The sequence below is a fragment of the Tyto alba genome, unplaced genomic scaffold (genome assembly GCF_018691265.1).
Source record: "Tyto alba isolate M040663 unplaced genomic scaffold, T.alba_DEE_v4.0 Super-Scaffold_8, whole genome shotgun sequence".
In the NCBI taxonomy this organism is placed as follows: Eukaryota; Metazoa; Chordata; class Aves; order Strigiformes; family Tytonidae; genus Tyto; species Tyto alba.
The window spans coordinates 19,696,941-19,722,493 of NW_024881329.1; the positions used below are offsets into that span (position 1 = coordinate 19,696,941).

At 63.4% G+C, this 25,553-nt stretch overlaps 5 protein-coding genes across 9 annotated transcripts; 4 read left to right on the top strand and 1 right to left on the bottom strand.

Moving 5' to 3' along the window:
• Positions 1-483: 483 nt before the first annotated feature.
• FNBP4 (formin binding protein 4) lies at positions 484-12,148 on the top strand. Of its 2 annotated transcripts, XM_042785401.1 has the most exons (17): positions 484-619; positions 841-921; positions 2,064-2,200; positions 2,373-2,559; positions 2,685-2,835; positions 2,931-3,051; positions 3,261-3,599; positions 3,929-4,139; positions 6,009-6,127; positions 8,614-8,718; positions 8,976-9,109; positions 9,434-9,531; positions 10,089-10,267; positions 10,637-10,867; positions 10,959-11,474; positions 11,566-11,723; positions 11,919-12,148. In XM_042785401.1, the coding sequence occupies exons 1-17, from the start codon at positions 496-498 to the stop codon at positions 12,007-12,009; spliced, it is 2,982 nt and encodes a 993-aa protein (XP_042641335.1). In that variant the 5' UTR covers positions 484-495; the 3' UTR covers positions 12,010-12,148. The 2 variants fall into 2 exon arrangements, with proteins under 2 accessions (XP_042641335.1, XP_042641336.1); XM_042785402.1 differs by lacking the exon at positions 9,434-9,531 and having other exon boundaries at positions 10,554-10,867.
• A 128-nt stretch (positions 12,149-12,276) lies between these two features.
• On the top strand, positions 12,277-16,490 carry AGBL2 (AGBL carboxypeptidase 2). Of its 4 annotated transcripts, XM_042785409.1 has the most exons (14): positions 12,277-12,523; positions 12,661-12,720; positions 12,937-13,101; positions 13,208-13,312; positions 13,412-13,562; positions 13,653-14,417; positions 14,491-14,653; positions 14,745-14,871; positions 14,963-15,060; positions 15,131-15,240; positions 15,305-15,371; positions 15,447-15,548; positions 15,644-15,781; positions 15,824-16,002. In XM_042785409.1, exons 1-14 carry the CDS (start codon positions 12,382-12,384, stop codon positions 15,962-15,964), a joined length of 2,334 nt encoding a protein of 777 aa, XP_042641343.1. In that variant the 5' UTR covers positions 12,277-12,381; the 3' UTR covers positions 15,965-16,002. The 4 variants fall into 4 exon arrangements, with proteins under 4 accessions (XP_042641343.1, XP_042641341.1, XP_042641342.1 ...); XM_042785407.1 differs by having other exon boundaries at positions 15,447-15,781; positions 15,824-16,490; XM_042785408.1 differs by having other exon boundaries at positions 15,644-16,002.
• A 92-nt stretch (positions 16,491-16,582) lies between these two features.
• MTCH2 (mitochondrial carrier 2) lies at positions 16,583-20,407 on the top strand. The gene is made up of 13 exons (XM_042785442.1): positions 16,583-16,740; positions 17,108-17,192; positions 17,317-17,423; positions 17,563-17,589; positions 17,925-17,978; positions 18,072-18,129; positions 18,287-18,338; positions 18,495-18,554; positions 19,027-19,120; positions 19,277-19,324; positions 19,654-19,721; positions 19,989-20,064; positions 20,195-20,407. The coding sequence occupies exons 1-13, from the start codon at positions 16,654-16,656 to the stop codon at positions 20,279-20,281; spliced, it is 903 nt and encodes a 300-aa protein (XP_042641376.1). The 5' UTR covers positions 16,583-16,653; the 3' UTR covers positions 20,282-20,407.
• An 839-nt stretch (positions 20,408-21,246) lies between these two features.
• NUDT8 (nudix hydrolase 8) lies at positions 21,247-22,548 on the top strand. Its single transcript, XM_042785446.1, has 4 exons — positions 21,247-21,494; positions 21,596-21,728; positions 21,902-21,979; positions 22,092-22,548. Exons 1-4 carry the CDS (start codon positions 21,283-21,285, stop codon positions 22,329-22,331), a joined length of 663 nt encoding a protein of 220 aa, XP_042641380.1. The 5' UTR covers positions 21,247-21,282; the 3' UTR covers positions 22,332-22,548.
• Positions 22,549-22,890: 342 nt separating this feature from the next.
• NDUFV1 (NADH:ubiquinone oxidoreductase core subunit V1) lies at positions 22,891-25,361 on the bottom strand. The gene is made up of 10 exons (XM_032996472.2): positions 25,244-25,361; positions 25,076-25,158; positions 24,802-24,972; positions 24,535-24,718; positions 24,247-24,436; positions 23,881-24,093; positions 23,626-23,792; positions 23,467-23,548; positions 23,211-23,356; positions 22,891-23,097 (listed from the first exon to the last, which is right to left on the bottom strand). Exons 1-10 carry the CDS (start codon positions 25,313-25,315, stop codon positions 23,014-23,016), a joined length of 1,392 nt encoding a protein of 463 aa, XP_032852363.1. The 5' UTR covers positions 25,316-25,361; the 3' UTR covers positions 22,891-23,013.
• Positions 25,362-25,553: the final 192 nt, after the last annotated feature.

Genomic DNA, 25,553 nt, shown 5'->3' on the forward strand with positions numbered 1-25,553 from the left:
GGAGGTATAGGCCCCAGGAGCAGGACTGTGCCCTATAGCATGACAGACCCATGGCACCTCACTATAGGGTAGGAACGGGCTATATCCCTGAGGAGCAGCATTATGCTCTAGGGTACAGAGGGTCTATACCCCCCAGGAGCAGCTCTGTGCTGCTGTAGGGTTGGAAGGGGCTGTACCCCCAAGGAGCAGCATTATGCTATAGGGTACGAAGGGTCCACACCCGCCAGGAGCAGCTTTAGCTATAGCCTCCAGCCCTGCAAGGCGGCCGGGCGGGGCTGTGGGCCCGAGGGGCTATAGGGTCTGAAGACGCTCCGGCCCGAGGGGCTATATGGTCTGAAGACGCTCCGGCCCGAGGGGCCGGAACCGCGCTATAGGCTAGAGGGGCGGGGTGTGGGAGTAGCCCCGCCCCCGGCGCCGTGACGCAGCACGCCCCGCCTCCGCCGCCCCGCGCAGGCGCAGGCCCGAGGCGCCGCTCCCGCCGCCGCCACCACCGCCATGGGGAAGAAATCCCGCGCCGCGCCGGGCCGCCGGCCCATCCTCCAGCTCTCCCCGCCCGGGCCCCGCCGCGACGAGGCGGCGGCGCCGCCGGCTGACGGGGCCGACTCGGGCTCTGAGCCGGGTAACGGCGGGAGGGGACGGGGGTTGAGGCGGCAGCGGAGGAGGGGGGGGGGGGGGCGGGCGCTTTGTTGGCGGGGCGCGGCCTTGTCAAGGCCTCGGCGCGGCCTCCTCGTAGCGCCCCGGCCTAGTGACGGTACCGGGGCGGGGGGATTTCCCGCCTCCCCCGGCCTCATCCATCCCCCCTCTTCCCCGTTTCTAACGGCTCTTCCCCCCCCGCCCTAGACGAGCCCGAAGCGGTGGCGGAGCCCCCCCGCAGCGCGCCCAACCCGCCGCCCCCCGCGCCCGCCGCCGTCAAGCCCACAGGTACGAGGCCGCTCGGAGGGAGCAGGGCGAGATACAAACCCCGCCGTGAAAAATAACGAGGGGGGGGGCCCCCTGGGGTTTATTTTAGGGGAGGAGCGTCCCCCAGTGTCTAATATTAATTAATTAATTTTTTTTGTTTGCCTAAACGCGCCCTCGTGGAGGGGGCTGTGGTTATTCCCCTCTCCTTAACTGTTTTTATTTTAGGGTGGAGCGATTGTCTCTTTTTTTAAGTCCTTTTTCTTTTTTAAGGGGGGATAATGAACCCCTTCCTAAATACTTTTTAGGTTTTGATCATTTCCTTTTTAATTGTTTTGGGTTTTTTTGTGGTGGTGGGGGGTGTGATTGCTCCATAAGTGCAGTTTTTTATTTATTGCTGGGGTAGGACGATTACCCCATTTAATGCTTTTTAGTCAGGGAGTGGATCCTGGGTGATCCCCTCCTCGTTTTTTTGGGGGGGGCAGCACCGTTATTGCTTTCCTGTTTTTGCGGTGCTGATATTATGTGAAAGGTCCCCCCTTAACCAATTTGGGAGGGGAAGATGATTTCTTACCTTAAAAATTTGGGTTAGGAGATGTTTTTTTCACCCACTATTTTTTTCCGAGGGGAGGAAGAAGTCTTTTTTTTTTTTTTTTTTCCCCATCTGTTCCTGTTATTAGCTTGGATATATTTAATATCAATTTAATAATTAAAATCTCAGTGTTTTGGGCAGCGGTGGCTCCCCTTCTGTGCTTTGCAGGCAGGATATAACATTCTCCCCCCAGTCTTTTTCTTTGCTGGTGGGGAATTATTTTTCTCTCCTGGTGGTGTTCAGTTGATTTTGGGTTGTTTTGTTTGGGTTTTTTTTTTGCTCTGTGGGAGGGTATTTCCCACTCCCAGCATGGTCAAGGGGCTGGTCCCCCCCCCAAATTTGGGGGTCAGGAGTTGTTCCCCTGGGTGTTTTGAAGCGGGAGAAGCGGCGTTTATCCTCTGAACCCTTGTGGTGGGAGGGATGTGGGGTTCCTGTCCCCCCGCAGCTGACCCAGCTGCTCCCCCTCACCGGATTAGGGAGGTGACAGCAGGACCCCTCGTGTTGGGGGGTGGGTCAGATCCCCCCCCCTTGCTCCCCATCCCACTGAGGCTCTGCTTCTCCCCGCCCTGGCCAGGCGGTTTGTGTCTGCTCGGCGCCTACGCGGACAGCGATGATGAGGAGGGCGAAACCCCAGAGAAATTGGCACGTTCCGCGGACGCAAATGGCAATAATTCAGCAGACATCGACAGCACGCTGGCGAACTTCCTGGCGGTGAGTGCAGCTCTGGGGAGCGAGGGCGGGTGGGAGTTTCCCCCGGGGAGGGAGGGAGGAAGGAGGGTGGTTTCACCATCCGAGATGTCGTTCTCTGCCCGTAAGCGCTTTTTCATTACGCTTTTGCCTCCCTTGGGATTTGAAGTTCACCTCGGGGTGGTGTTTTTCCCAGGAGATCGATGCCATCACGGCTCCTCCGCAACCTGCCGAGCCTGCCTCCTCCGCGCCGCCCCCCACGCCTCCCCGCCCGGAGCCGAAGGATTTGGGTTCAGGGGCTCAATCCTCGGGCACCGCTAACGGCGCGGGCTCTGCGCCGGCCCCGGAGTGGCAGTACGACACGCAGTGCTCGCTGGCGGGAGGTGAGAGCCTTCCCCTTCTCCTGGGGGGGACTGCTGTCCCCCGCTTCAGTCACCCAGGCGGGGGACTGAGGACAACCCGGGGAACCACAACCCGTGGGTGACAGCCTGTCCTTGTCCCCTGGCAGTGGGGGAGCTGGAGATGGGTGACTGGCAGGAGGTGTGGGATGAGAACACCGGCTGCTACTATTACTGGAACACTCAGAGCAATGAGGTGACCTGGGAGCTGCCGCAATACCTGGCGACGCAGGTCCAGGGCCTGCAGCACTACCAGCACAGGTGGGTGACACCTCCGGCCCCCTGCCAAGGGGAAGCACCAGGACATTCTCCCCGAGCCTCCCCCTTCACCCCTTTCCTCTCCTCTTCCTCAACAGCACCGTGGCAGGCGCCAACGGCAGCTTCGTAGCGGCTGCCGAGCTGTACCCCCAGGAGAAAGGGGCCGCCCCGGGCAGCGGCGGCCGCGGGGCCAGCCTCACCAAGCGGGAGGTGAAGAAGGTCAGTCAGACGGGCCGAGCGCTGGGTTTTGGTTGCCACAAGGTTTGCAGGGCACCCCGTTGGGCTTCCTTAGCAGTGGGTGGGTCGTTCTGCTCCGTTCGCAGCCCGGAAGGGGGCCGCCTGGGCTCCTTCCCCTGCAGGGCAGGACGGGGGAAGGTTGAGGTTGGGATGAGAGGGGCTGGAAACCTCACACAGGGCTCGGCTTGCAGGAAGTGAATGAAGGCGTGCAGGCCCTCTCCAACAGTGAGGAGGAGAAGAAGGGGGTGGCTGCAGCCCTCCTGGCACCGCTCCTGCCCGACGTGGTAAAGGAGGAAGAGGAGCGCTGGAGGAGGAAGGTGATTTGTAAAGAGGAGGTTGAACCACCCTCAGAAGAGGAGGCAAAAGCAGAAGAGACGACGGCTGCCCCCGAAGAGCCGGAACCCGTCAGGGATCCCCTAGAAGACACGCTGCAGGAGGATCTGTGCAGCGTGGTGCAGTCAGGGGAGAGCGCCGAGGAAGAGGAGGAGCAAGATACCCTTGAGCTGGAGATGGTGCTGGAGCGAAAGAAGGTAAGGAGAAACATCTTTGTTACAGAAGTGAGGCCGCACGTGCAGCTGAGGGATAGCTGGAGATAAACTGGAAGCAGCAGATGTTTGCATCTCTCTGCTGCCTCTTGGGACAGAGACCCTGCATCCCCCGTGCTGCTGCTACATGGGCTCAGGATCCCTATGAATCGGGGTGCTGAGCAGCTGCAGCTTTGCGTGGATGTTGTGCTGGCAAATTCTTGGCTGCTGGGAACACGGTGCCCTGCCTCCAGCATCTTTCACAGGCGACTTGTGCCCGCGGCTGCTCTCTGGGGCAGCCCCTGAGTGCCCCACGCTCTCATGTCTCTTGGCAGGCGGAGCTGCGTGCCTTGGAGGAAGGTGATGGCAGCGTTTCGGGCTCCAGCCCGCTCTCCGACGGGAGCCAGTCGGCCACGCAGGATGCAACCCGCAGGCTGGCCTCCAAACGAGGGAAATGGAAACTGTTTGTTGGAGCTGCCAGCCCTGAATCTGCCAGTCGAGGCTCCAGCAAAACGGGTCGGGAGAGCCCGGAAGCGGGAGAAGCAGGTAATTGGAAAAGCTCCCTTTGGAGGGAGGAGCGGGGGTTTGGAAAGGCCACAGCCCTCTCCCACCGGGGTCTCGTTTCCCCGAAGATGCACGGGGAGCCCCACGCGACACATAGAGGAGCCGGGCCGGGCGGTGAGGTACGTGTGCGGGGCAGGGGACAGGCCGGAGGGGTGGCTGTCACCGCTGTCACACACAGCTGAGCTCGCAGGCCTGCAGCGCGTAGGGGTAAGCTGACACTGTGCCAAATTCTCTCATTTATCCTATAATTAGAGAAACTAAACAGGAGAGTGTGTGATTACGTCCAACGCTGTATCAGGAAAATAAATAGGAGAGTGCTGGCGCTTGATGCTTTATCAGGAGAGGGAACACAGAAGTTTGATAACGGCTTTTTCACGCCCCACCACCTCCCACTTTCCTCCTGACCTTACAAATCCAAACCATGGCACGCAGGGAACTGTTCCCTGCCTCTTTTAAAGTGCAGCTTCTGAGCTGCCTGGTGCCAGTTGCCAGATTTCAGGCAGCTGAGGAGTTCCCCGAGAGCTGCTCCGGCTCCGTGCTGCTTGGTGTGTAGGGAAGGCGAGGCGGGTCCTCGCTGCGAGGAGACCCGGCGCAGGCAGGGGTGGTTTGATGCCAGGTGTGTGTTGGAAACGTCGCTTCCCGTCAGCGCCCTGCTTTCCTGTAGTACAGCTGCAGTTTTTCAGAGATTGTTGTCAAATAGACACCAAGAGCAGTTCAGCGGACGCCGTGGAGCGCTGTATAAATTTATTGCTTTGAGGAAATGGCGCAATTGTGGCTGCAGCCCTTCAGTGCCTGTACCAACCCTCCCGCCCTCCTCAGCCCCTCCGGAGCTGCGCTCCCCGAAATACACTTCGAGGGAGCAGCCTGTGCCTGGCAGCCCTGGCGCTCCCCGCTGTGACAGTCCCTCCCCAGCACGAGGCTTGAGGCCAGCTGCCTGCAGAGAGGGAGGCAGCCCCTGTGGCGCTGAAAGCTGGCTGAATTGAGACATAACTGCTTTTCTTGTGGAAGAAAAAAAAAAAAAAAACTGCACAAAAAATGCCCGCAGCAGGCGGCGTCCTGCGGAAGTGGGAGATGGCACCTCCCCCGAAACGGGGCTGATGCAGCCCAAGGCCTGATCTGGGTGGCCAGCCTGGTGTTAAGTTGGCGACGTTGTTTGTCCGGGGTGGTTTTGCTGGTTTCCTGTTTACCTGGGGCACAGGAGCTATAAAATAACCCATGTAAAGCTGAGCACCAGGCTGCTGGAGGGTGGCTGAGGGAACTGTCCTGCCCTCGAGCACCAGGGCACACCAGGAATTTGGGTTTGTTTGTTTGGTTTTTTTCCTCTGTGCCCTTGCAAAACTTCCCTCCCTGGAATTTGTCACTTGGGACAGTGGATTAGTCGCAGCTGTCCTGCGATGCGGCAGAGGTGAAACCTCATGGGTTTGACAGCTTTTGGGAACTCTTGACAATTGTCTCAACTTAGTTAATATCCGATCCCTTTTCTTGACAAATTATTAAACCATCAGATTTTAATGACTGCTGACCTGGCAGTCAGCTCTCTTCATGCTTCATTCAACCCTTGTGCTCTGGGCTGTTCCTCCTTCCAGCCCTCATGCTGTAGCAGCTGTAATCCTCCGCTTCCCATGCTGTCCTTCCGGTGGGACCCTCACCCTCAAAACACAGAGGCAGTGACCCTCTCTCCTTTTTAATTTCAGGCTCTCGTCGCCGGCTCCTGTAGGAAAGAGGCCCTGGCTCTTTCCCCACCCTCTCCTGCAGCGGTTTTGGTTCCCCGGCACGGTGTCTCCAGCCGGCTGCTGGCAGCGCCGTGGTGGTGGTGGGAGAAGGGCTGACCTGTTGTTTCTTCTCCCGCAGCGCCGTGCGTGGAAGCAGCTGATGCGAATTCAGACAAAGAGGCAGAGTCTGAGGAGCCCCAGGAGAAAGCAAAAACCCAAGGGGCACCAAAAATAGAAGAGGAGGAGCAGGACCTAAAGGTACGGGAGGTGCAGAGTGGTGGTGAGATCTGTCCCAGGGCACGGAAGGGACGCAGGGACGTCCCGGCTCCCTCGGTCACCTCTGCCCAGGGGCCGTCCCCAGGGACGCCTGAGCTTCAGGCTGCGGGGCTGGCCCGGCCTCGTCCGTGCCCCTGCTGCAGCTCTGAACCTCAGATCCCAGCGCGGCTGCGAGAACAGCTTGCCCTGGCCTTGCAAAAGAACGGCTGCGCAGGACTGGGCCACCAGCTGCCGCCCAGTATCCTGTTTCCAGCAGGAGCCAGCAGCAAAGGCTTGAATGTGTTTTTTTTAAAAAAAACAAAGAAAAACAAACAAACAAACAAACAATCCCTAAATTAATAAAAGGGAGGGTGTGGGGGACATAAAGACTGAGCCCTGGGTCTGGTCGTGAGAGAGGGCAAACGCTTTTTGTCTTGACTCTTTTTTCACCAATAACGATATTACAGTCCTCTGGCACGTGCCCGTTCAGGTGTCCCGTTTCCAGGCTGAAGACTCCTTGTCTGTAATCTCTCTGTGTCGAGGCTGCCAGTACCTGTCGCTCTGCCCTTCACCCGGCGTTACTTTCTGAAGTTGTTAAGATTTTGGGGGAAGCCCTGAATTGTTAGAAATTGGGGCAGCCCTGGGGATTTCTGCAGCATCATGCTGATGTTTTTCTCTCCCGAGCCTCGGTTTGCTCTTTTTGGCTGCAGCTGAACGATTCCCAGGGCCCCTTCCTGAGCCACAGTAGTGACACACAGAGCTACAGGCTCTGGGTGGCCGTTATGCAGAGTGGTAGGGGAGATCTCTTCTATTTGTCCTTTTGATTCCCCAGTTGCTCGTTACTGCAAGATCTCCTGCAGCCTTAAATTTGGCTCCTGAGCAATTCGGTTTCGTTAGCAAAATGTTGTCATCTCCCTGTGCCAGATGGTTTACGGATGGGGAATCGCCGGCTCATGGTAGAACCCCGGTGGGAACCTGCAGCGAGAGCTGACCTCCGGCCCTGCCCTCATGTCCCACCACTTAATTATTTTTCCGGTGTGAAAGGGAAGAGCTCCGTTACTGTCTTCCTGACAGATTTACCATCTCTCCCATAAAAAAACTCTTTAACAGAGTTTTGAGACGGGATGTTCCCTGCCCAAAACCACTGAGCCTCCCTCAGTAGAGCAACTACGTGAGGCTTGCCTGAGTTTTTTAATTTATTTAAAAAAAAAAACAAAAAACAAAACAAAAAAAAAAACACCAAAACAAAAAAAAAACAACTGCCGTGCCCCAGGTGGCTGCAGAAAGCCTTTTAAGCTGTCACGTTTGCTGTCCCCTCTTCTCCTGGTACTGGTGCTGCTCTGTGACGGACTGTGTGCTGTAGCGTGGTGCTTTCCCATGCAGGATCCCCTTAGAGCTGTTGGAGGAATGCCGTCTCCTCGGGTAATCGATACCGTTCGCTTCATCGGTTCGGGGTAATCTCTCTTCTGCCAGCTCTCTGGTTTGCAGGAGATCCGCCGGCTCCTCCGCTGCGAAGTCACCCTCTGCCGTGGGAGCTTCCCTGGCTTCTCCGTAGCCGCGTTAACGCGGGAATTCATTTCCCTGCCTCGGATTAGAGAAATCCGAGAAACTAGAGAAGTGCTCGAAAAAAATCAGACCATGTCTGTCTGGCCCGTCCCCCCCCTCTCTGGAGACAGACGCCGCGTTGTCGGCTTTGGGGACCTTCCAACGCCATTTTCTGAAGAGTGAAGGAAAAAAAAAGACATTTTCAGAGCCCTCCTTAAAGCAATTGTGATGCCGCTTGCAGGCACCAAAGCCCGTTCCTGCTCTTGATTGCTTTCTGGCTTGTAGCTGCTGTCACGCAGCTCCCCCTAGTCGGGGGGCTGAGACAGAGCGGGGGAGGGAGGCCCGTGTCCCTGGGCCGTGTCCTGCTTGGCGGTTTCGCTCCCGCAGGACACTGGGGTTGAGGATTGCTGCGGGCTGGCCTGAATTTTAACGTAGATCCTGTCTCTGCTCCAGAGTAAATCTGGAGCTGCTGCCCCTCTCCGGTGCTTTCCAGTTAGTTCCACCGGAAAGCAACATTGACAAAGCCTGAAATTCTATCCTGGCCCATTTCCTTTGGGAAAGGGTGGAAGTATTAGATTTAACACTTCCTGCCCTGGCGATTGCTCCAGGGCCCGTACCCTCCTGAGGTTGGGGCAGAGCGGTGACGGCACCAGGGGCCATGGCTGGGACTAGGTCAAGGACTTGGGGTTCGCTGGCACCTCCTGCAGCTACAGAGGGATGTCTCGTGCTGCCGCCCCACACCGACCCCCTCCCTGGGGCGCAGGAGTAGCGGGGCTGTGAAGGAAGGAAGGGGTGAGAGGCGCTCCCGTGCAGGGTGGCCCGTCCTGGGGCCGCGGGCGGTCCCAAGTCTTGCTTGCCGGGGAAGGCCTCAAGCCGCGGGGCCGCAGCCGCCCGGTGCCACTACCGGAGGGCGGCTCTTTACTCTTCCTCTTTCTCCCTGGCAGTTTCAGATCGGAGAGCTGGCAAATACTCTGACTAGTAAATTGGAGTTCCTGGGCATCAACAGACAATCTATCTCCAACTTCCACATGTTGCTGTTGCAGACAGAGGTAACCGAGCCTTCTGTTCCGAAGCGGCTCAAATGCTGTCCGCCGTTCAAGCGCCGAGGGCCGGTGCTGCGTGAAACCTCGTGGCCGCGGCGGCACCGCAACCGCGCGGCCCACCCGCCCGCTGCAGGGCCCTTCCCCGGCGGGGGGAGAGCATGGCTTTGCGCGGAGGGCGGTGTCTTCCTCCCGGACCTCGAGTCCTGGTCCCGAGGGCCGCTTGCCGCCCCCCTCAACGGCTTCCCCCGGTTCTTGCCCTCTAGACCCGCATTGCAGACTGGCGAGAAGGTGCTCTCAATGGAAACTACCTCAAACGCAAACTCCAAGACGCAGCCGAACAGCTAAAACAATACGAAATAAACGCCACCCCTAAAGGCTGGTCCTGCCACTGGGACAGGTACGCGCTCTCCTACCTTTCTCACCTTTCATCTCTGACATCTCAGACATGATTTGTGACCATCACCACCCGACGACGTGGCGCCGTCCCTCTCGGAGACTGAGAGCAGCTTCTGTTAGCAGTGCTGGGCAGGCAGAGAAACAACCGGCACTCGCAGAGTTTGGGCCAACCACCAAACTGGAGGATCCAAACGGAGTGCTCAGTGCTTTGAGACGGAGCTGATTCCCTGATCGGACAGAGCTGGTTTTCACTCTTACGAGTGTAAAGCGCTGTGGAGGGCGGGCCTGGGGGGTCGCGCATGCGAGAGCTCTGTGAACTTTGCAGGATCTCTGGATCACCTCTTCTGACCAACAGCTCTGACAAAGGACAAACTTCAACTCATCGACGGAACGAAGAACAAGATTTCTGTCTCCTGCCAGCAGGTCAGACCCAAACATTTCTTTGTCTATTTGGCTTTCTTGATTAATTTTCCTTTGTTTGAAATCTTTGCTCTTTTGTTTTTCAGCTCCCAGATCCGCTCCCTCTCTCTAGCATTCACTGTGTGTTTGACACCAAGAGTATCATAAAAGCGACCTCCGCGCACCACGGGGTAGGGGGGCAGCCGCTTCTCTCCATTGGGCTGTTCCCCGGTGCCTCTTCTCGGAGGGCGACTTTCAGCCAAGGCGGCGGCTGAAAGTCCCGATGCTAGCGAGACGTCGCTCGGCTGCGCGCTGGCCTGCTTTCTCAGCCCTCCCCTCCCTCGGAGCGGGGGGCTCAGGGCGACGTTCACGCAGCCAGCAATGCAAATAGCTTTGAGCGAGCCGGCTCGGGTTCTCTCCTGCCTCTGTCCTCAAAGTTGTTTGTTGCGTTTGGGAGAGCGGCAGCCCTGCTGCGGAGGGTCTTCCCTGCGAGAGCGCACCGCTGTCGTGGGCAGGCCCGCCTCGGAGTGTCGGTGGCGGGGGAGGGAATCTAAAGCCTCCTTCTCTTTCTTGTGATTTAGGGAGCATAGACGCTATTTCTATGTTAACGAGCGCTCAGGAGAGTCGCAATGGGAGTTCCCCGACGGGGAGGACGAAGAGGAGGGACAGCGGACCACCGCCAGAAAAGCCGACGGTCCTCCTAAACCACCTCCAAAAGACAAAGGAGAGCGCGCCGGGGACCCCGCCGAGCGCTCCGCAGGTACGGCAAAAGGCGGGGGCCACCGCGGTTTTGGGGAGGGGGGTCCCAGCCCTGCAGCGGGGTGTTGTGGGGGGGACAAGCACCGCTCCCGAGCTGTCCCCATTGGTTTTAGGTGGCCTGGCGGGGCAGGGGAAGGCGGCGGCAGCGCAGCTCGTGGGTCGAGCCCGTGGCCTGAGCTCTGCCTGCCCCGCTCCCGGGCAGGGCCTGGCAGGGAGGCAGAGGGCAGGAGCAGGCAGCGCGGTCCGTAGCGTGGGTTTTCAAGCCCGTGTCAATATGTATTCTTCAGGCTCCCTTTGTAAAGAATCCTTCTCAGGCCAAGTTCCTGCTACGTCTCTCATGCCGCTCACTCCATTTTGGACTCTGCTTCAGTCCTCTGTCCCGGTCCTCCAACCTCCTTTGCCTTTGGAAATGCCTCCGCCGCCTCCGCCTCCCCCGGACTCACCGCCGCCACCCCCACCGCCACCCCCGCCGCCTGGAGAAGACGGCGAGATCCAGGAAGTGGAGATGGAAGATGAGGGGGGCGAGGAGCCGCCTGCCCCGGGAACGGAGGAAGATGCTCCCCTGAAGCCTCTCCCACGCCCAGCTGCCAGCAGCAGCCAGGTGAGCGGTGGTGCCGCGGCTCGGCCGGTCCCGGTGCGCGTGGCAGGGACACTGCCCGGTTCGGCGCTCACCTCGGCGCGCTCTTCCCCAGGGTGCTGTCGAGCCGAGCCCGGCGCCGCTGCTCGCCGCCAAACCTCAGAAGAGAAAAGCCGTGGAGATGAGCCCGGGGCTGATGCAACGCGCCGCCACCATCGGCAGCTGCCCCGTCATCTACAGCCAGCCCTTGCTGGCCGCCGGCAAGTACCAGCCAACCGCCGTGCCGCTCGCCTCCCTGAGGCCACGCCAGCGGCTGCAGGGCGAGCTCCAGGGCCGTCCCAACCTCCGCCTGGCTCCTGGCCACGCCGGCCCTCAACCCGCCGCGCTGGGTCTGCAGTCGGGTTACCTGGGCGTGACGGCGCCCGCCGCGCCTTCCGCCATGAGCTACTCGGAGTGCGCCGCCCCCGTCGGCCTCCCCGCTCCCACCGCGCAACCGGCCCCGGCGCGGGGAGCTCTGCCCACCGCCGACCAGCCGCCGCCCCCGCCGCCCCCCCAAACGCCCCCGCCGCCCACCCCCAAAGCGCCGCCGCCGCCGGAGAAGGAGAAACCAAGGAAGGGGCGGAAGGATAAGGTAAGCAGGGGGGGAAACAACCGCACCGGTGCCTTGTGCCGGCCGCCCTCCCGTCGCCTCACCGCCGGGTTTTTTGGTGTTTGCGGTGCAGGGTAAAAAGGGCAAGACGAAGATGCCATCGCTGGTGAAGAAGTGGCAGAGCATCCAGCGGGAGCTGGACGAGGAGGAGAACTCCAGCTCCAGCGAGGAGGATCGGGAAACCACGGCCCAGCGGCGCATCGAGGAGTGGAAGCAGCAGCAGCTGATGAGGTACAAACCCCCTCCCCCCACCCCAGGGGCTGCCCCGCCAGCGCGTCCTGAGCGGGGAGGGGACACACAAACGTCTCCTTGGCCCCTGTCAAGCCAGAGAGTGGGGATCTGCATCTCCGCAGCACCCGGGGGGGCAGGTGGGGACTGTCACCTTGTGCCCCCCCCGGGCGCTGACACCCCACTTTGTCCCCGCAGTGGCATGGCGGAGAGGAACGCCAACTTCGAGGCGCTGCCGGAGGACTGGCGAGCGCGGCTGAAGCGGAGGAAAACCGCCTCAAGCACATGAACTGCGCGCTGCTTTTTTTTTTTTTTTCCTTTTTATTTTTTTTTTCTTTCTTTTTTTTTTTTTTTTTTTTTTTTTTTACAGATGTACAGTTCAGAGCCCTTCACTTGACCGTTGTTCAATAAATTGTAGCAGTTTGGGATGTGGGGGTCTGGTTGAGGGGGGGGCCATTAGGGGCCAATATGTGCGCTGGTGGGGGCTGAGGTCTTGGGGGCCCTTTGTGGCCCCCCCCTCCGCTGCGTATCCCCCAGGATACCCAAATTCCTCTGGCTCCTTTCCCAGCTCTGCTCCGGGACCGCCCCGTCCCTCCCCGGTCGCTCAGCGACCGCATCGCAGCTCCCTGGCACTGCCAGGACTCCGCCGGCTCTCGCAGCCATGCAGCGCTGGGGGCCCCCCAGTACAGGGGTTGGGGAGGGAGGGACAGGACTGGGGGGGAGTTTTGGGGGGGGGCTGCTCCCCCCAGCGCCCTACGACAGCTTCATGCGCAGCCACCTGCGCTACTACGGCTACTTCCAAGGTGAGTTCTGGCTCTGGGGATCCCCCCCCATTTCCTGTCCCCCCCTCCTCAGCCTTTGGGGCTGCAGCACTGCTCTCCCCCAGGCCGGGAGAGCGCCGTGTCCCAGGGGGGCCTCTCTGAGCAGCCCCCCCTTGCAGCACCCAGCATGGACAGCACCCACCCCCCTGGCATGCGGGGTCCCGGGCTGGAGCTGAGCTGTGAGTGAGACCCCACAGCCCCCCCCAAATACCCCCCCGCAACCTGGGGCCTGGAGCTGCTGCCTCCTGCCAGGGAGAACTGGGGGGGTGGGGGGGGATCTCTCCCTGTCCCTGCTTTAAGGGTGGGGGGGTCACCACCCCAACCCTCCCAGTCTGGGGTTTTCCTACTGGTGGTTGGAGCTGGGAGCACACCAGTGCCCCTCTGTCCCTTTGCAGCCCCCAGGGGGCTGGAGGTGGCCCCCCGCCAGGGCAGGCCGGTTCCCTGGGGGTCCCCAGGGGAGCCCCGGGCTCTCTTTGCCCTCCCCTCGGCACAGGGCCCCCTGCCTGCTCCTTGCTGGCCCATCGAGTGCGAAGTCATCAAGGAGACGATAGAGCACATCGGTGAGGGAGCGCTCGGGCTGGCACTCCCCACCCCCCAAGCCTTGCCGTCGTCGTCCCCCCCCCGCCCCGTGCCAACAGCCCCTCTCTGTGACCCCCCACACCCTAGAGTGGGTCCCCCCTGAACCGGAGCCCTTCTGCCAGCCCGTGGGCCCTGAGCGGGCACCATCCACCCTCAGTGAGGAGCAAGGCACCGTCGTCTACCACAGCCCAGGTAGTGGGGAGCGGGAAGCACCCCTGGGTGCCCCCCTCGGGCTCCTCAGACCCCCCACCCCAAATCGCCCTCTGGGCTTTCCCCCCCACACCTCCACAGCCCCCCCAGGCTCCTGCTTCACCCGTGCTCGGGTCGGGGGGGCCCCGGGTCCCCTCTCCTCAGCAGCGGCCGCCTTGGAGGGGCCGCAGGATGCCACACTGCTCTTTGAATCACGCTTCGAGAGCGGCAACCTCCAGAAAGCTGTCAAGGTGTAAGAGAGGGGCTGGGGAGGGGAGAAAAGACACCGGGGGGGGGGTGTGGGGTGGGCAGGAGCCACAGCCTGGCCCGTCCCGCCACGCAGGGGCCCCTACGAGTACGTGCTGACGCTGCGGCCGGACCTGTACACCGCCAAGCACACGCAGTGGTTCTACTTCCGCGTCCAAAACACCCGGCGGGAACCCCTCTACCGCTTCACCATCGCCAACCTGGCGAAACCCCGGAGCCTCTACGGCGAGGGCATGCGCCCGCTGTTCTACTCCCAGCAGGACGCCCGGAGCCGTGGCATCGGTTGGCGCCGCGTCGGCACCGATGTCTGCTACTACCGGGGTGGTGGGAAGGAGCCGCTCGCCTTCCGCCTCACCTGGACGGCACGTTTCCCCCATGACGGCGATACCTGCTTCTTCGCCCACTCTTACCCCTACACCTACTCTGACCTGCAGCGGTACCTGCGGGCGCTGGCAGGCGACCCGGTGCGCTCGCGGTACTGCGCGGTGCGGGCGCTGTGCCGCAGCTTGGCCGGTAACACTGTCTACTTGTTGACCATCACCAGCCCCGGTGGCGCGGCGGGGAAGCGGGCGGTGGTGCTGAGCGCCCGCGCGCACCCAGGGGAGAGCGGCGGCTCCTGGGCCATGCGGGGTTGCCTCGATTTCCTCCTCAGCTCCCACGCTGATGCCCGGCTGCTGCGTCGGCTTTTCGTCTTCAAGGTGGTGCCTATGCTCAACCCCGACGGGGTGGTGGTGGGGAATTCCCGCTGCTCGCTGGCGGGCCGGGATCCCAACAGGGCGTACGGCACGGCGCTCCGCGGCTCCTTCCCTGGCGTGTGGCACCTGCGGGCCTTGGTGGAGAGGTGAGCTGGGGGGTGACGGCGGGATGCCGGGGCTCCCGCAGCGGTGCGGGTGGCTGTATCCTGCCGGGCGCAGGGTGCTGGCGGAGCGGGAGGTGGTGCTGTACTGCGACTTCCACGGGCACAGCCGGAAGAACAACGTCTTCATGTACGGCTGCGACGACGGTGGCGGCAGCACTGGGCCACGGCTGCGCCAACGCGTCTTCCCCCTGATGCTGAGCAAAAACGCCCCCGACAAGGTGGGGATGCTGGGGTTGCCACCGCAGGGCCAGGGAGGGGAGACACATCCCCCCCTAAACCCCACTGTGCTGCCCCCCACCCCTCCCCCAGTTCTCCTTCCCCAGCTGCAAGTTCAAGGTGCAGAAGAGCAAAGCGGGGACGGGCAGGGTGGTCCTGTGGCGCCTGGGTGTCTCCAACAGCTACACCCTGGAGGCAGCTTTTGGTGGCTCGACACTGGGTGAGGGGCTGCCATGGGTTGCAGGGTGGGTGATGGTTGCAGGCCCCCGGTTTGGAGAGAAGCCGCCGCTCATTTTCCTCGTCTCCTCCAGACGGGAGGAACTCGCACTTCACCGTGGAGGACCTCGAAGCACTGGGCTCCCACCTCTGTGACACCCTGCTCGATTTCTGTGACCCCGATCCTGCCAAGGTGGGGTCGGTAGCCCGAAGCACCGGCCGGTCCCGGGGCCAGTTGCAGTGACACTGGCTCTGTCGCGCAGTTCCGGCAGTGCCTGTTGGAGGTGGACACACTGCTGCGGCAGCGGCTGGGCCAGCAGCCAGGAGCCAGTGGCGGTTGGAGCGATGTTTCCCCCTCGGAGCTTGAGTCCAGGTACATCCCGGTTGCGCCGCGCTGAGCCCCGCGGTGCCGCAGGCACTAATCTCTCCACACACAGCACCATCGGCTCCGATAGCTCCGTGTCCGATGAGTTTCCAGTTCACGCAGTGGGCCCAGTCCAACCGGTGAGTCCCCGGGCGCTGGAACATTCGGGGTGGGAGGGATGAGGCGCCACATCCCGGCACCATTTTGCCACCCAGGTGCAGTTGACGCAACGGAGGAGGAAGCGGCTGAGGAGCCGGAGAGCGAGGAACGCGCTGCACTGGAGCAATCCCGCCCACCAGAGCCGTGCCAGCGTCCCGGTGAGCACCCTCCACACCGTCCCAGAGGGGACAGTCCCGCTGGGGTACTGGTCCCCGGTGCTGTGCCAGTCTAACCTTTCTCCCGTGACCCCCAGGCCAAGCTGGGGCCCCACCGGCAGCTGCCTCTCACCGGAGCGGGGGGTGGCCGCCACGCCACTGCAGCGACATCGCAGCTGGACGGCAGCACAAAGGTGGCGACCAGCAGCACAAAGGTGGCGACCAGCGGCACAAAGGTGGCGACCAGCGGCACAAAGGTGGCAACCAGCAGCACAAAGGTGGCGAGCAGTGGCCCCAGTGCTCCCCCGCGGGGTGCGGTGCTCGCAGCCGGGCCAGGGCGGCGGCGGGCAGCTGCTGCAGGCGGGCACCGGGCGCGTCCCCATCTCACCCCGCGGTGCCACGCCTGCGCCCGGGATTAAAGGCGGTGGCGGGTTGCGTTGCGCCATCAGGACAGTGTCGTGGTGTCCGTGTGTGTCCGTGTGTCCCAGCGCTGCCGCCTCACCCCGCAGGCCCTGTCACTGTGGCGCGGGCGCCATTGCTGTGACGTCACCGCGTGCCTGCAGGCCGCAGGCAGGCTCCAGGCTCCACGGGTGCTGCAGGCCCCGTTGCCATGGCAACGCCTCAGTTTCCCTCCCTCCCTCAGTGTCACCGCAGGCTCCCCTCGTTATGATGTCACTGCAGGCCCTGTTGCCATGGCAATGCCTGTTTCCCGCCCCTCCCCCATGACATCACCGCAGGCCCCCCTCACCATGATGTCAACGCAGGTCTCAGGTTGCCATGGCGACACCTCAGGTTTTTTTTTTCCCCCCTCCCCCGTGTCACCTCAGGCCCCCTCGCCATTACATCACCGCAGGCTCCCTCACCGTGACGTCCTCACCGGCCTCCTCGCCATGACGTCACTGCAGGCCTGAGGTTGCCATGGCGACGCCTCAGGCCCCGTAGCCACGATAACACACACCCCCCCGCCCTTCACGTTGCCATGACGACCCGGCCGGGAAGGGGGGGGGCGCCCGTTCTGGCCGCCGGAAGTATTCTGCGGGCGCGCCGGAAGTACCGGGAGCGGAAGCGGTGTCCGTGTCCTTCTGGGCCGTGACGCCGGGGCGGCAGCATGGCGGACGCGGCCTCGCAGGTGTTGCTGGGCTCGGGGCTCACCGTGCTCTCGCAGCCGCTCATGTACGTGAAGGTGCTGGTGCAGGTAAGCGGGGGCCGGTCCTGGTCCCGGTGCCATGGGATTCGCGGTGCGGGGCGTCCCGGTGCCACTGTGGGGGGTCCCGCTGCCGGGGGGTTCCTGGTGCTGGTCCCAGTCTCGGTCCCGGTGCCGGTGCGGGGGGTTCCCGGTGCCGGTCCCGGTCCTGGTGCCATGGAGGTTTCTGGTCTCGGTGCGGGGGTTCCCGGTGCTGGTGCCGTGGGGGTTCAGGTGTGGGGGCGTCCTGGGGCCGGGGGGTTCCTGGTGCTGGTCCCGGTGTAGAGGGTCCTGGTCCTGGTCCTGGGGGGTTCTCAGTGCCGGTGTGGGGGTCCTGGGGGTCCCGGTACCAGTGCAAGGCTGCCGGTCCCCGCTGCAGGTCGGGTACGAGCCACTGCCGCCCACCCTGGGCAGGAACATCTTCGGGCGCCAGGTCTACCAGCTGCCCGGCCTCTTCGCTTATGGTGAGTCCCGTCCGTTCCCCCCAGTCCCTGTATCCCCCACCCTGTGTGTGTGTGTGTGTGTGTGTGTGTGTATCCCCGCGTGGGGGGGCCCCACCCAGTGTGAACAGGTCCCCGCTGCCCCCAGCCAAGCACATCGTGAAGGTCGATGGAAGAGCGGGACTCTTCAAGGGCCTCACCCCCCGCCTCTGCTCCAGCGCCATTGGCACCGTGGTGCACAGCAAAGTGCTGCAGGTACCGGGGCAGGGGGGGCGTGTGGGGGGGCACACTGGTTTTGGGTGGGCTCTGCCACCCACCTGTGACACCCCCGTGTCGCTGCTGTGGTGCTGCCAGGGCCCCCCCGGTGACACTAACCCTGCCCTTCACTCCCCAGCGGTACCAGGAAGCCGAGCAGGCTGAGGTAGGTGTGAGGCTGCTTTCCCCCCCCCCCAAACCCTCCTCTCCCCCTTCTCCCCTCTGCCTGAGCCCTCATTTTTCCCTTCTCCCCTCCCTGAACCCCCCTCTCTCCTCTGCCTGAGCCCTCATTTTTCCCTTCTCCCCTCCCTGAACCCCCCTCTCCCCTCCCCGAGCCCCCGTCTCCCCCCCTCTCCCCTCCCCGAGCCCCCGTGAGCCCCCATCTCTCCCCTCCCCGAATCCCCCGAGCCCCTGTGCCCCCGCAGCTGTAGGTGCTGGGGAGGGAGCAGTGCTTTTAGGGGGGTGGGGGCTGTTCCCCACCTGCTGCCTCTCCTTCTTCAGCCAGCAGCCAGCAAGAAGGAGCCCGCGTCTTCACTGGAGCAGGTCCTTAAGGAGGTGAGGAGGAGGAGGAAGAGGAGGGTGCTGGGGTGCTTGTGGGGCTCCCTGCCTTCCCCAGCCCCCTTCCCCTAACACCCCCTTTCTCCCCAGACCTCCCGAGAGATGGTCGCTCGTTCTGCTGCCACGCTCATCACCCACCCCTTCCACGGTAGGTGTGTGGTGTCTGTGTGTGTGTGTTCCCGCCCCCCATACCCTGGTGACCTGGGTGACAGCTGCTTGTCACCTCTGTGTCACTCTGGAGCATCCCTGTCCGCCCCCCACCACCCCCCCACCCCAACCCCTGCGCTCGCTGTCTCTGCCCGCAGTGATCACCCTGCGCTGCATGGTGCAGTTCATCGGCCGCGAGACCAAGTACAGGTATGGGGGTGGGGGGGGTGGGGGGGCTAGAGGTTTTGGGGGAGGGGCTGGGGGTGCTATCGGGGGTTGGGTGGGGGGCTGGGGGTGCTGTTGGGGGCTGCCTGCCTGCAGGGTACCCTTCTGATCGCAGTGCTCTCCTCTTCCTCCCCGGCGCAGCGGGACACTAAGCGCCTTCGCCACCATTTACCGAGAAGAGGGCATCCTGGGCTTCTTCGCGTGAGTGCTGACAGTGGTGGGGGGGTCTCATTCCCGGGGGGGGGATGGAGGGGAGGGGGTCTCTCCCCAAAATCCACAAGCGTTGCTCCTCGCTCTGGCCGCGGTGCTGCAGCTCTTGCTCTTCCCATCTCGCTGGGTTCTGCTGGCCGCTGCTGGGGTGCACGGTCTCCCGGTGTTCCCAACCCCGGGGGGGCACTTCCTGGCGCTGATCCGGCAAGCCCCCTGCCTTGTAGCCACCAGCCCTGAGGTGCCTGGGTGACATCCAGTACCTGGGGACATTAAAAAGGAGCAGAGGTGTAGTTACCCTTCCGCCAGAACAAACTGGGGGTTGTTTTGGGTCCCTCCAGCAGCTCCTCTCTGCGCCTGTATCCCCACCCCTGGAGCCGGGGGTTCCCCCTTTACCAGGCCCTTGGGGGAACAGCTGTTCCCGGCCGGATCCGGCTCACCTTCCCGCTGCCTCTTTTTCTTTCAGCGGCCTCATCCCCCGGCTCCTCGGGGACATCCTATCGCTCTGGCTCTGCAACATGCTGGCTTACCTCATCAACACGTACGCGCTGGAAAACGGGGTACGGGCTTGGCGGCGTGGTGGTACCGAGCCGACAGTGAGGAGGGACAGGGGAGGCTCAGGGGACAATCCAGGGGGGGCAAGGCCCTACTTTGGGTTGGCTCCGTGGGGGTTGAAGGTGTGGTGTTTTTTTTTTTTTTTTTTTAATCTCTTGCAGGTCTCAACCATGGCTGAGATGAAGAGCTACTCGCAGGCGGTCACCGGAGTGAGTACAGCCTGTGCGGGTGTGTGTACACCTGTGGATGTGATGCTGGCTCCCTGCTGCGAAGGGAGAAGCAAATTGAATTTCATATGTGTTTCCCCGTAATCCCGCCTGTCCTGTGGCTGTGGGGTTGGGCTGCTCCAGCGGGATTGGCCCGGGAAGGGGCCACAGGACCCTCTGCCCCTGTGGGCTCACGACCTTGGTGTTGCTGGTACAGAGCCTGCAGGCGAGGGCTCCCTCCCGGGGGTTCCCTGGGGATCTTCTGGGGTTTGTTCTCTCCCAGGGGAGATCCCTGTGGGGGCCGCTGCTGACCAGCCCTGCTCTCGTTGCAGTTCTTTGCCAGCATGCTGACCTACCCCTTCGTGCTGGTCTCCAACCTGATGGCTGTTAATAACTGCGGGTGAGTCTGTCACCGCCCTGGGGTGGGGTGGGGGCAGCGTGGGTGACAGCCATGTCCCCCCACAACCACAATACCAAAGAGCTTTTAAACTCGCTGCGGGGGGTTGATTCCTCCTCAGGAACACTGCGCTGGGGTGGGAGCCTGTTTTTTAAAAGGGCCATTTTGGGGTTCAATCCGTAGCAGAGCTGCGGAGGGGATGGGTCCAACCCCTCCGGTCTTGGTCGTGGGTGGAAATAATTCCCCGTGGGTTTTCCCTCACTTCCGCAGGCTGATGGGGGGCCTCCTCCCCTATGCACCCACCTACTCCTCCTGGCTGGACTGCTGGAGCCAGCTGCACAGGGAGGTGAGTGGCTGGAGCCAGGCATCGAGCCACCTGGCCACCGAGCAGAGCTGGGGGGGGAGCTCTGGGGGGGCCACAGTGGGGCTCGGGGTAGCCCAGACTCACCCGCTGGTCACCATCTTCCCCCTTCCAGGGCAACATGAGCAGAGGGAACAGCCTGTTTTTCCGCAAGGTGCCCGCAGGGAAGCGATACGTGTGGGAGGAGAGGAGGTTTCGCTGAAGCTGGAGCCGAGAGGGGTGTCTTGAAGCCGAGCCGGGGCAGGGGCGGGGCTCTGGAGACAAAGAATTATGAGAGAGTGGTGATTTCTATACAGTTTTTTAAAATCATTTCATGCTGAGAGATGAAGGTGGATGTGTGAGAGTGTCTGTGGGGGGGCCGGGGGATTCCTGACCCCTCTCCAGCATTTCCTCCCCTTTCCCTGTCCCTATATTCCCTTTTCTTGCCCCAATCCCAGCCCAGCGTACTGGATTCTCCCACAAACCATTGTCCCATCCCCCCTTTTTTTTAAAGACCGGCTGTACGAGGTTGCAGGTGCTGGGGGACCGATGGCCCCAGGGGAGGGGTGGAGGCTGCTCATTAACAACTCTGGCTAATTATGGGGTGGCAGCATGAGAGTGCTGCCTGAAGGTCTCCACGTTTGTGCCTCAGTTTCCCTTCCCTCTTGGGGCAGTAGACAGAGATGGGATGGATCCCAGCAGCAGTGGTTCCTGGGCACAGCCCCCGTGGGGGTGTCCCAGGCCCCTGGGGCAGGCGGCTGGTGATGGGGGGAAGATGGTGGGACGGCTGGGCTGTGAAAAGGCGGGGGTTGTACACCCCATCAGGGTGTTATACACCTGGGGACAGGGTTGTGCAGCTGGCGGGGGTGGGGGGGTTTGCACACCCAGCAGGAGGGGGGTACATCTGGCCGGGAGGCTGCACAGCTGGAGCAGGGGGTTGTCGTTGCAGGGCTGGAGCTGGGCTTGCAAAACTGGAGGGGGTTGCACACCCAGGGAGAGGGGTGCAGGGCTGGAGCTGGGGTTGCACACCCCTTGTGGGGGTTGCACACCCATTGTGGGGGTGTTGCATGTGCAGCAGGAGGATTGCATGGCTGGAGCTGGGCTTGCCCACCCAGCGGGGGGCCGTCGCCCAGCCCGTGCCCAGGGAGGCGGTCCCGGGGGAGGGGGGGCGGTCCCGGGGGCGGCCGCTCCCGTACGTCCTTCCCACCCTCCCGTACCGGCGCCATGGCGGAGCCGGGCCCCCGCGGTGACGGCGGAGACGGGGAGTTACTGAGCAGCGGGAGCGAACGGCGGTGCCGGGAGCGGCTGGCGGCGGCGGGGGGGGCAGCGGCGGCGGCGGCGGTGCTGGTGCCGCTGTGCTCGGTGCGGGGCCGCCCCGCGTTGCTCTTCACGCTCCGCTCCCGCCGCCTCGGCGGGGCCCACAGCGGGGACGTCAGGTACCGGCGGCGGGCACCGGACACCGATTCCACGCTACACACACCCCACACACCCCCTCCCTCCCCGGGGGCCGTTTGACGGTTCCGTTTCTCTCTTCCAGTTTCCCCGGGGGGCGGCGGGATCCGGCGGACGGTGACGCGGTGGCCACGGCGCTGCGGGAAACGCGGGAGGAGCTGGGGCTGGCCCTGGGTGCCCCGAGCGTTTGGGGACAGCTCCGGCTGCTGCCCGACCGGGTACCGGGGGTGGCGGGGGCGGGACGGGGACACATGAGGTGACAAGGGTGGCGGGGAGGTGGGTGCCCAAGGACACGGCGAGCTGGCAGCGGGGCGGTGGGTGTCAAGGTGACACATGGGGGGGGGAGGAGGTTGTGACCCTCCTCTCATCCCTCTGTCACCACGCCGCCCAGAAGGGACAGATGGTGGCTCCCGTCGTGGCCAACCTGGGGGCCCTGGAGGACTTGAGGCTGACCCCCAACCCTGATGAGGTGGGTGACCCTCCTTTTTGGGACGAGCCCCCCCCCCTCGCCCGTTCCCCATGGCCCTGGTGACACCGTGGCAGCTGGGCCCGGCTACCCCGCTCGCCACCTGTGCCGGCAGGTAGAGGAGATCTTCACCCTGCCGCTGGCTCATCTCCTGCGAGAGGAGAACCAGGGCTACACCCACTTCCGCACCGCCGGCCGCTATGGCTACACCCTGCCCGTCTTCCTCAACGGCCCCCACAAGGTGTGGGGGCTGACGGCCATCATCACCGAGCTGACCCTGGAGCTGCTGGCGCCCGGCCGCTACCGCAGGAAGACCCACATGCCGACCTGCAGCCCCGCGGCAAGCTCGGCTTGAGGGGTCAGGGTGGCCCCCTGGGCCTGCCCTGGGTGTCAGGGTGGTGCTTTTGGGCTGGGGGGGTTGCGTATAAGCAGAGGGTTCCCTGGCTTGTTTTTGGCTGCCTGTAACCTGGCGTCGCTCCGCAAACGGCGATGGGGAAAATGCACTGATTTCCACCCCCAGCCCTCGGTGCTGCTGTCACCTGGTGCGATTGAGTAAAAAGCCATGTTTGGAACCGTGTGTGCCACAGCCTCCGAGTCCCGGAGTGTGGCTGGTGCTTGATGCCAGCACCAGGGGGGGTGGGGACGGGGAGAGGGGGACCACAGCCATACCCCTAGAACTTGCAGGAGCTCTCTCACCCCGGCCCGGTCCCAGAGAGGCGACACAGAGGCTCATTGAAAGCCAGGATATCCCCCTATGGAGGTATCCAGACCCCAGCAGTGGGATCCCCCTCCAATCCCTGGGGATCCCCCCGGCTCCCGGAGGGAGGGGGCAGGACCCAGAGTCCCCCCCGCCCTCCCCACCATTTTACATCTGCAGCTTACTCCTGCCCCTCTCCAGTGAAAAGAGGAGCCCATGAGCGCAGCAGCATTTAATGAGGACCCCTCAACGCAGCCCCCCAACCTGCTGCGAGAAGCCCTGCCCCAACCCCAAGAAGCCCTCCCAGGCAGGCGATGGCAGGGCCACAGCTGCCGGCTCCTTACGCCGATGCCACCCGGGCTTTGGCCTCACCGTAGCGCCGCATCCTCTCCTCCAGCTCAGGTCGGAAATGGCGGATGAGGCCCTGCACAGAGCAAACGAGATGGATTAACGGGGTGGGGAAAGGCTGCCAGCCCCCCCACACCCCAATCCAGCCCCCCCAGTTCCTGCTCCCGGCCCCAAGTCCCCCCCCCGCACCTGCACGGGCCAGGCCGCGCCGTCGCCCAGGGCACAGATGGTGTGGCCCTCGATCTGTTTGCTGATCTCCCACAGCGCGTCTATCTCTGCCGCCTCCGCGTCGCCCCGCACGAACCGCGCCATCACCTTGTTCATCCAGTCGACGCCTGTGGGGAGGGGAAAGCTGTGAGGGACCCGTGGGTGTGTGTGTGGGGGGGGTGTGGTGTGTGTGTCCCCACTTCTCACCCCATGGTGTGTGTGTCCCTGCCCCGCTCACCTTCCCGGCATGGCGTGCACTGCCCGCAGCTCTCGTGCTTGTAAAACTCAATGAGGCGAGCGATGGCTTTAATGACGTCAGTCTGGGGAGGGAAGGGAGAACGAGGGTCACGCCGCAGCATGGGGGGGCTGGGGAGGGGGGGGGGTGCTCCTCCCTTACCGATTTGTCCATGACGATGACAGCAGCTGTGCCAAGCCCGCTCTGCGCCTGCACCAGGGCATCGAAGTCCATCAGCACGGTCTCACACACCGACTTGGGGAGCAGCGGCGTGGAGGAGCCCCCCGGGATGACAGCCAGCAGGTTGTCCCAGCCCCCTCGGACACCCCCTGTCAGAGACGGGGTGGGACAGGAGGAGCTGAGCCAAACCCAGCACTGGCTCAGCGCAGTTCGGCAGGGGTGGTCCACGGTGCTCACCGGCGTGTTTCTCAATGAGCTCCTTCAGTGGCACCGACATCTCCTCCTCCACAGTGCAGGGGTTGTTGACGTGACCCGAGATGTTAAAGAGTTTCGTCCCCGAGTTGCGCTCCCGCCCGAAGCCGGCGAACCAGGTCCCCCCCCGCCGGCAGATGGTGGGGGCCACAGCCACCGTCTCCACGTTAGCCACCGTGGTGGGGCACCCAAAAACACCTGGAAGCAGCGGGAGCTCTCAACGACTGCCTCGTTCCTGAAGCAGGACGGCGGCCAGGGGAAACTGGTTTTGTTTGGTCACTGCCATTTTGTCCCGCTCTCAAGCGACAGCGAGGAATTAAGGCCAGTGCTGCCAAGAGCCAGGGGACATACCCACGTCGGCAGGGAAGGGGGGCTTCAGGCGCGGCTTGCCCTGCTTCCCCTCGATGGATTCGATCAGCGCCGTCTCCTCCCCGCAGATGTAGGCTCCGGCACCCCTCACCACAAAGACATCGAAGGCGTACCCGGAGCCGCAAGCGTCCCGCCCCAAGAGCCCGGCCTCATAGGCTTCCCGGATGGCCACCTGTGGCAGGGAGCAGGCGAGTGGGTCTGGGGCTTCCCCTCCACCTTCTCTGCAATGGCAGGGGGGTGTGTCCTTGTGCCCCCTCCCCTGCGGCTCACCTGCAGATTGGAGGCTTCGTTGTAGAACTCGCCGCGGATGTAGATGTAAGCGGCGCGGGCGCCCATGGCGCGCCCCGCCACCAGGCAGCCCTCCACCAGTTTGTGGGGGTCGTGGCGCATGATCTCCCGGTCCTTACAGGTGCCCGGTTCCCCCTCATCGGCATTCACCACCAGGTACTTGGGCCTGGGAAGGGGTGGGTGGCATCAGGGACAGGCTCCCTGTGGGGAAGTGGGCTGCAGCGGTGCCGGTACCGGTACCGATCTCACCTGCCATCCGGGGGTTTGTTCATGAAGCTCCATTTGAGGCCGGTGGGGAAACCGGCGCCGCCACGGCCCCGCAGCCCCGAAGCCTTGATCTCGCCGAGGATCCAATCCACCCCTTTGAGCAGGATCTCCTTCGTCTTGTACCAGTCGCCGCGGCGCAGAGCGCCTTGCAGCCTGCGGGCAGGGCTCGGCCGATGGCACCGGGACTGGCCAAACCGGGACGGGACTGGCCACGCTGGTACCCCCACACACACACCCCTCGCCTCCCAGTACTCACCTCCAGTCGTGCCGCCCGTAGAGGTTGGTGAAAATCCGGTCCTCGTCGCGCAGCGACCCGAATTGCGTCTTTTTGGGCGCCGTCTGCGGAGAGACACGGACTCAGCACCGGTCATGGCGGGCCCGGTTGGACCCGTCCCGGATCACGCCGGCGCGACCCAGCGCTCACCGAGAAGGAGGAGGAAGAGGAGGCGGCGGCGGCAGGCAGGCGCCGCAGCGCCAGCAGCTGCCGAGCGGCCATGGCGGGGCGGGCACCGGGACCGGGACCGGGACCACCGTCACCTTCAGCCGCCCCCGCAGCGTCGCGCCGGCCGTGACGTCAGCGGCGGGCGCAGTCAAACGGAGAGCCGCAGGAGGGCGTGGCCAACCGCGCGCGCCCGGGGGGGGGGCGGGGCCAGGCTAGGCTGGCGCTGCGACGCCGTGTGCCGCGGGAGCGGGTCGGGGTTCGGCGCCTGAAATCGGATCCCCGCCCGCCCGCC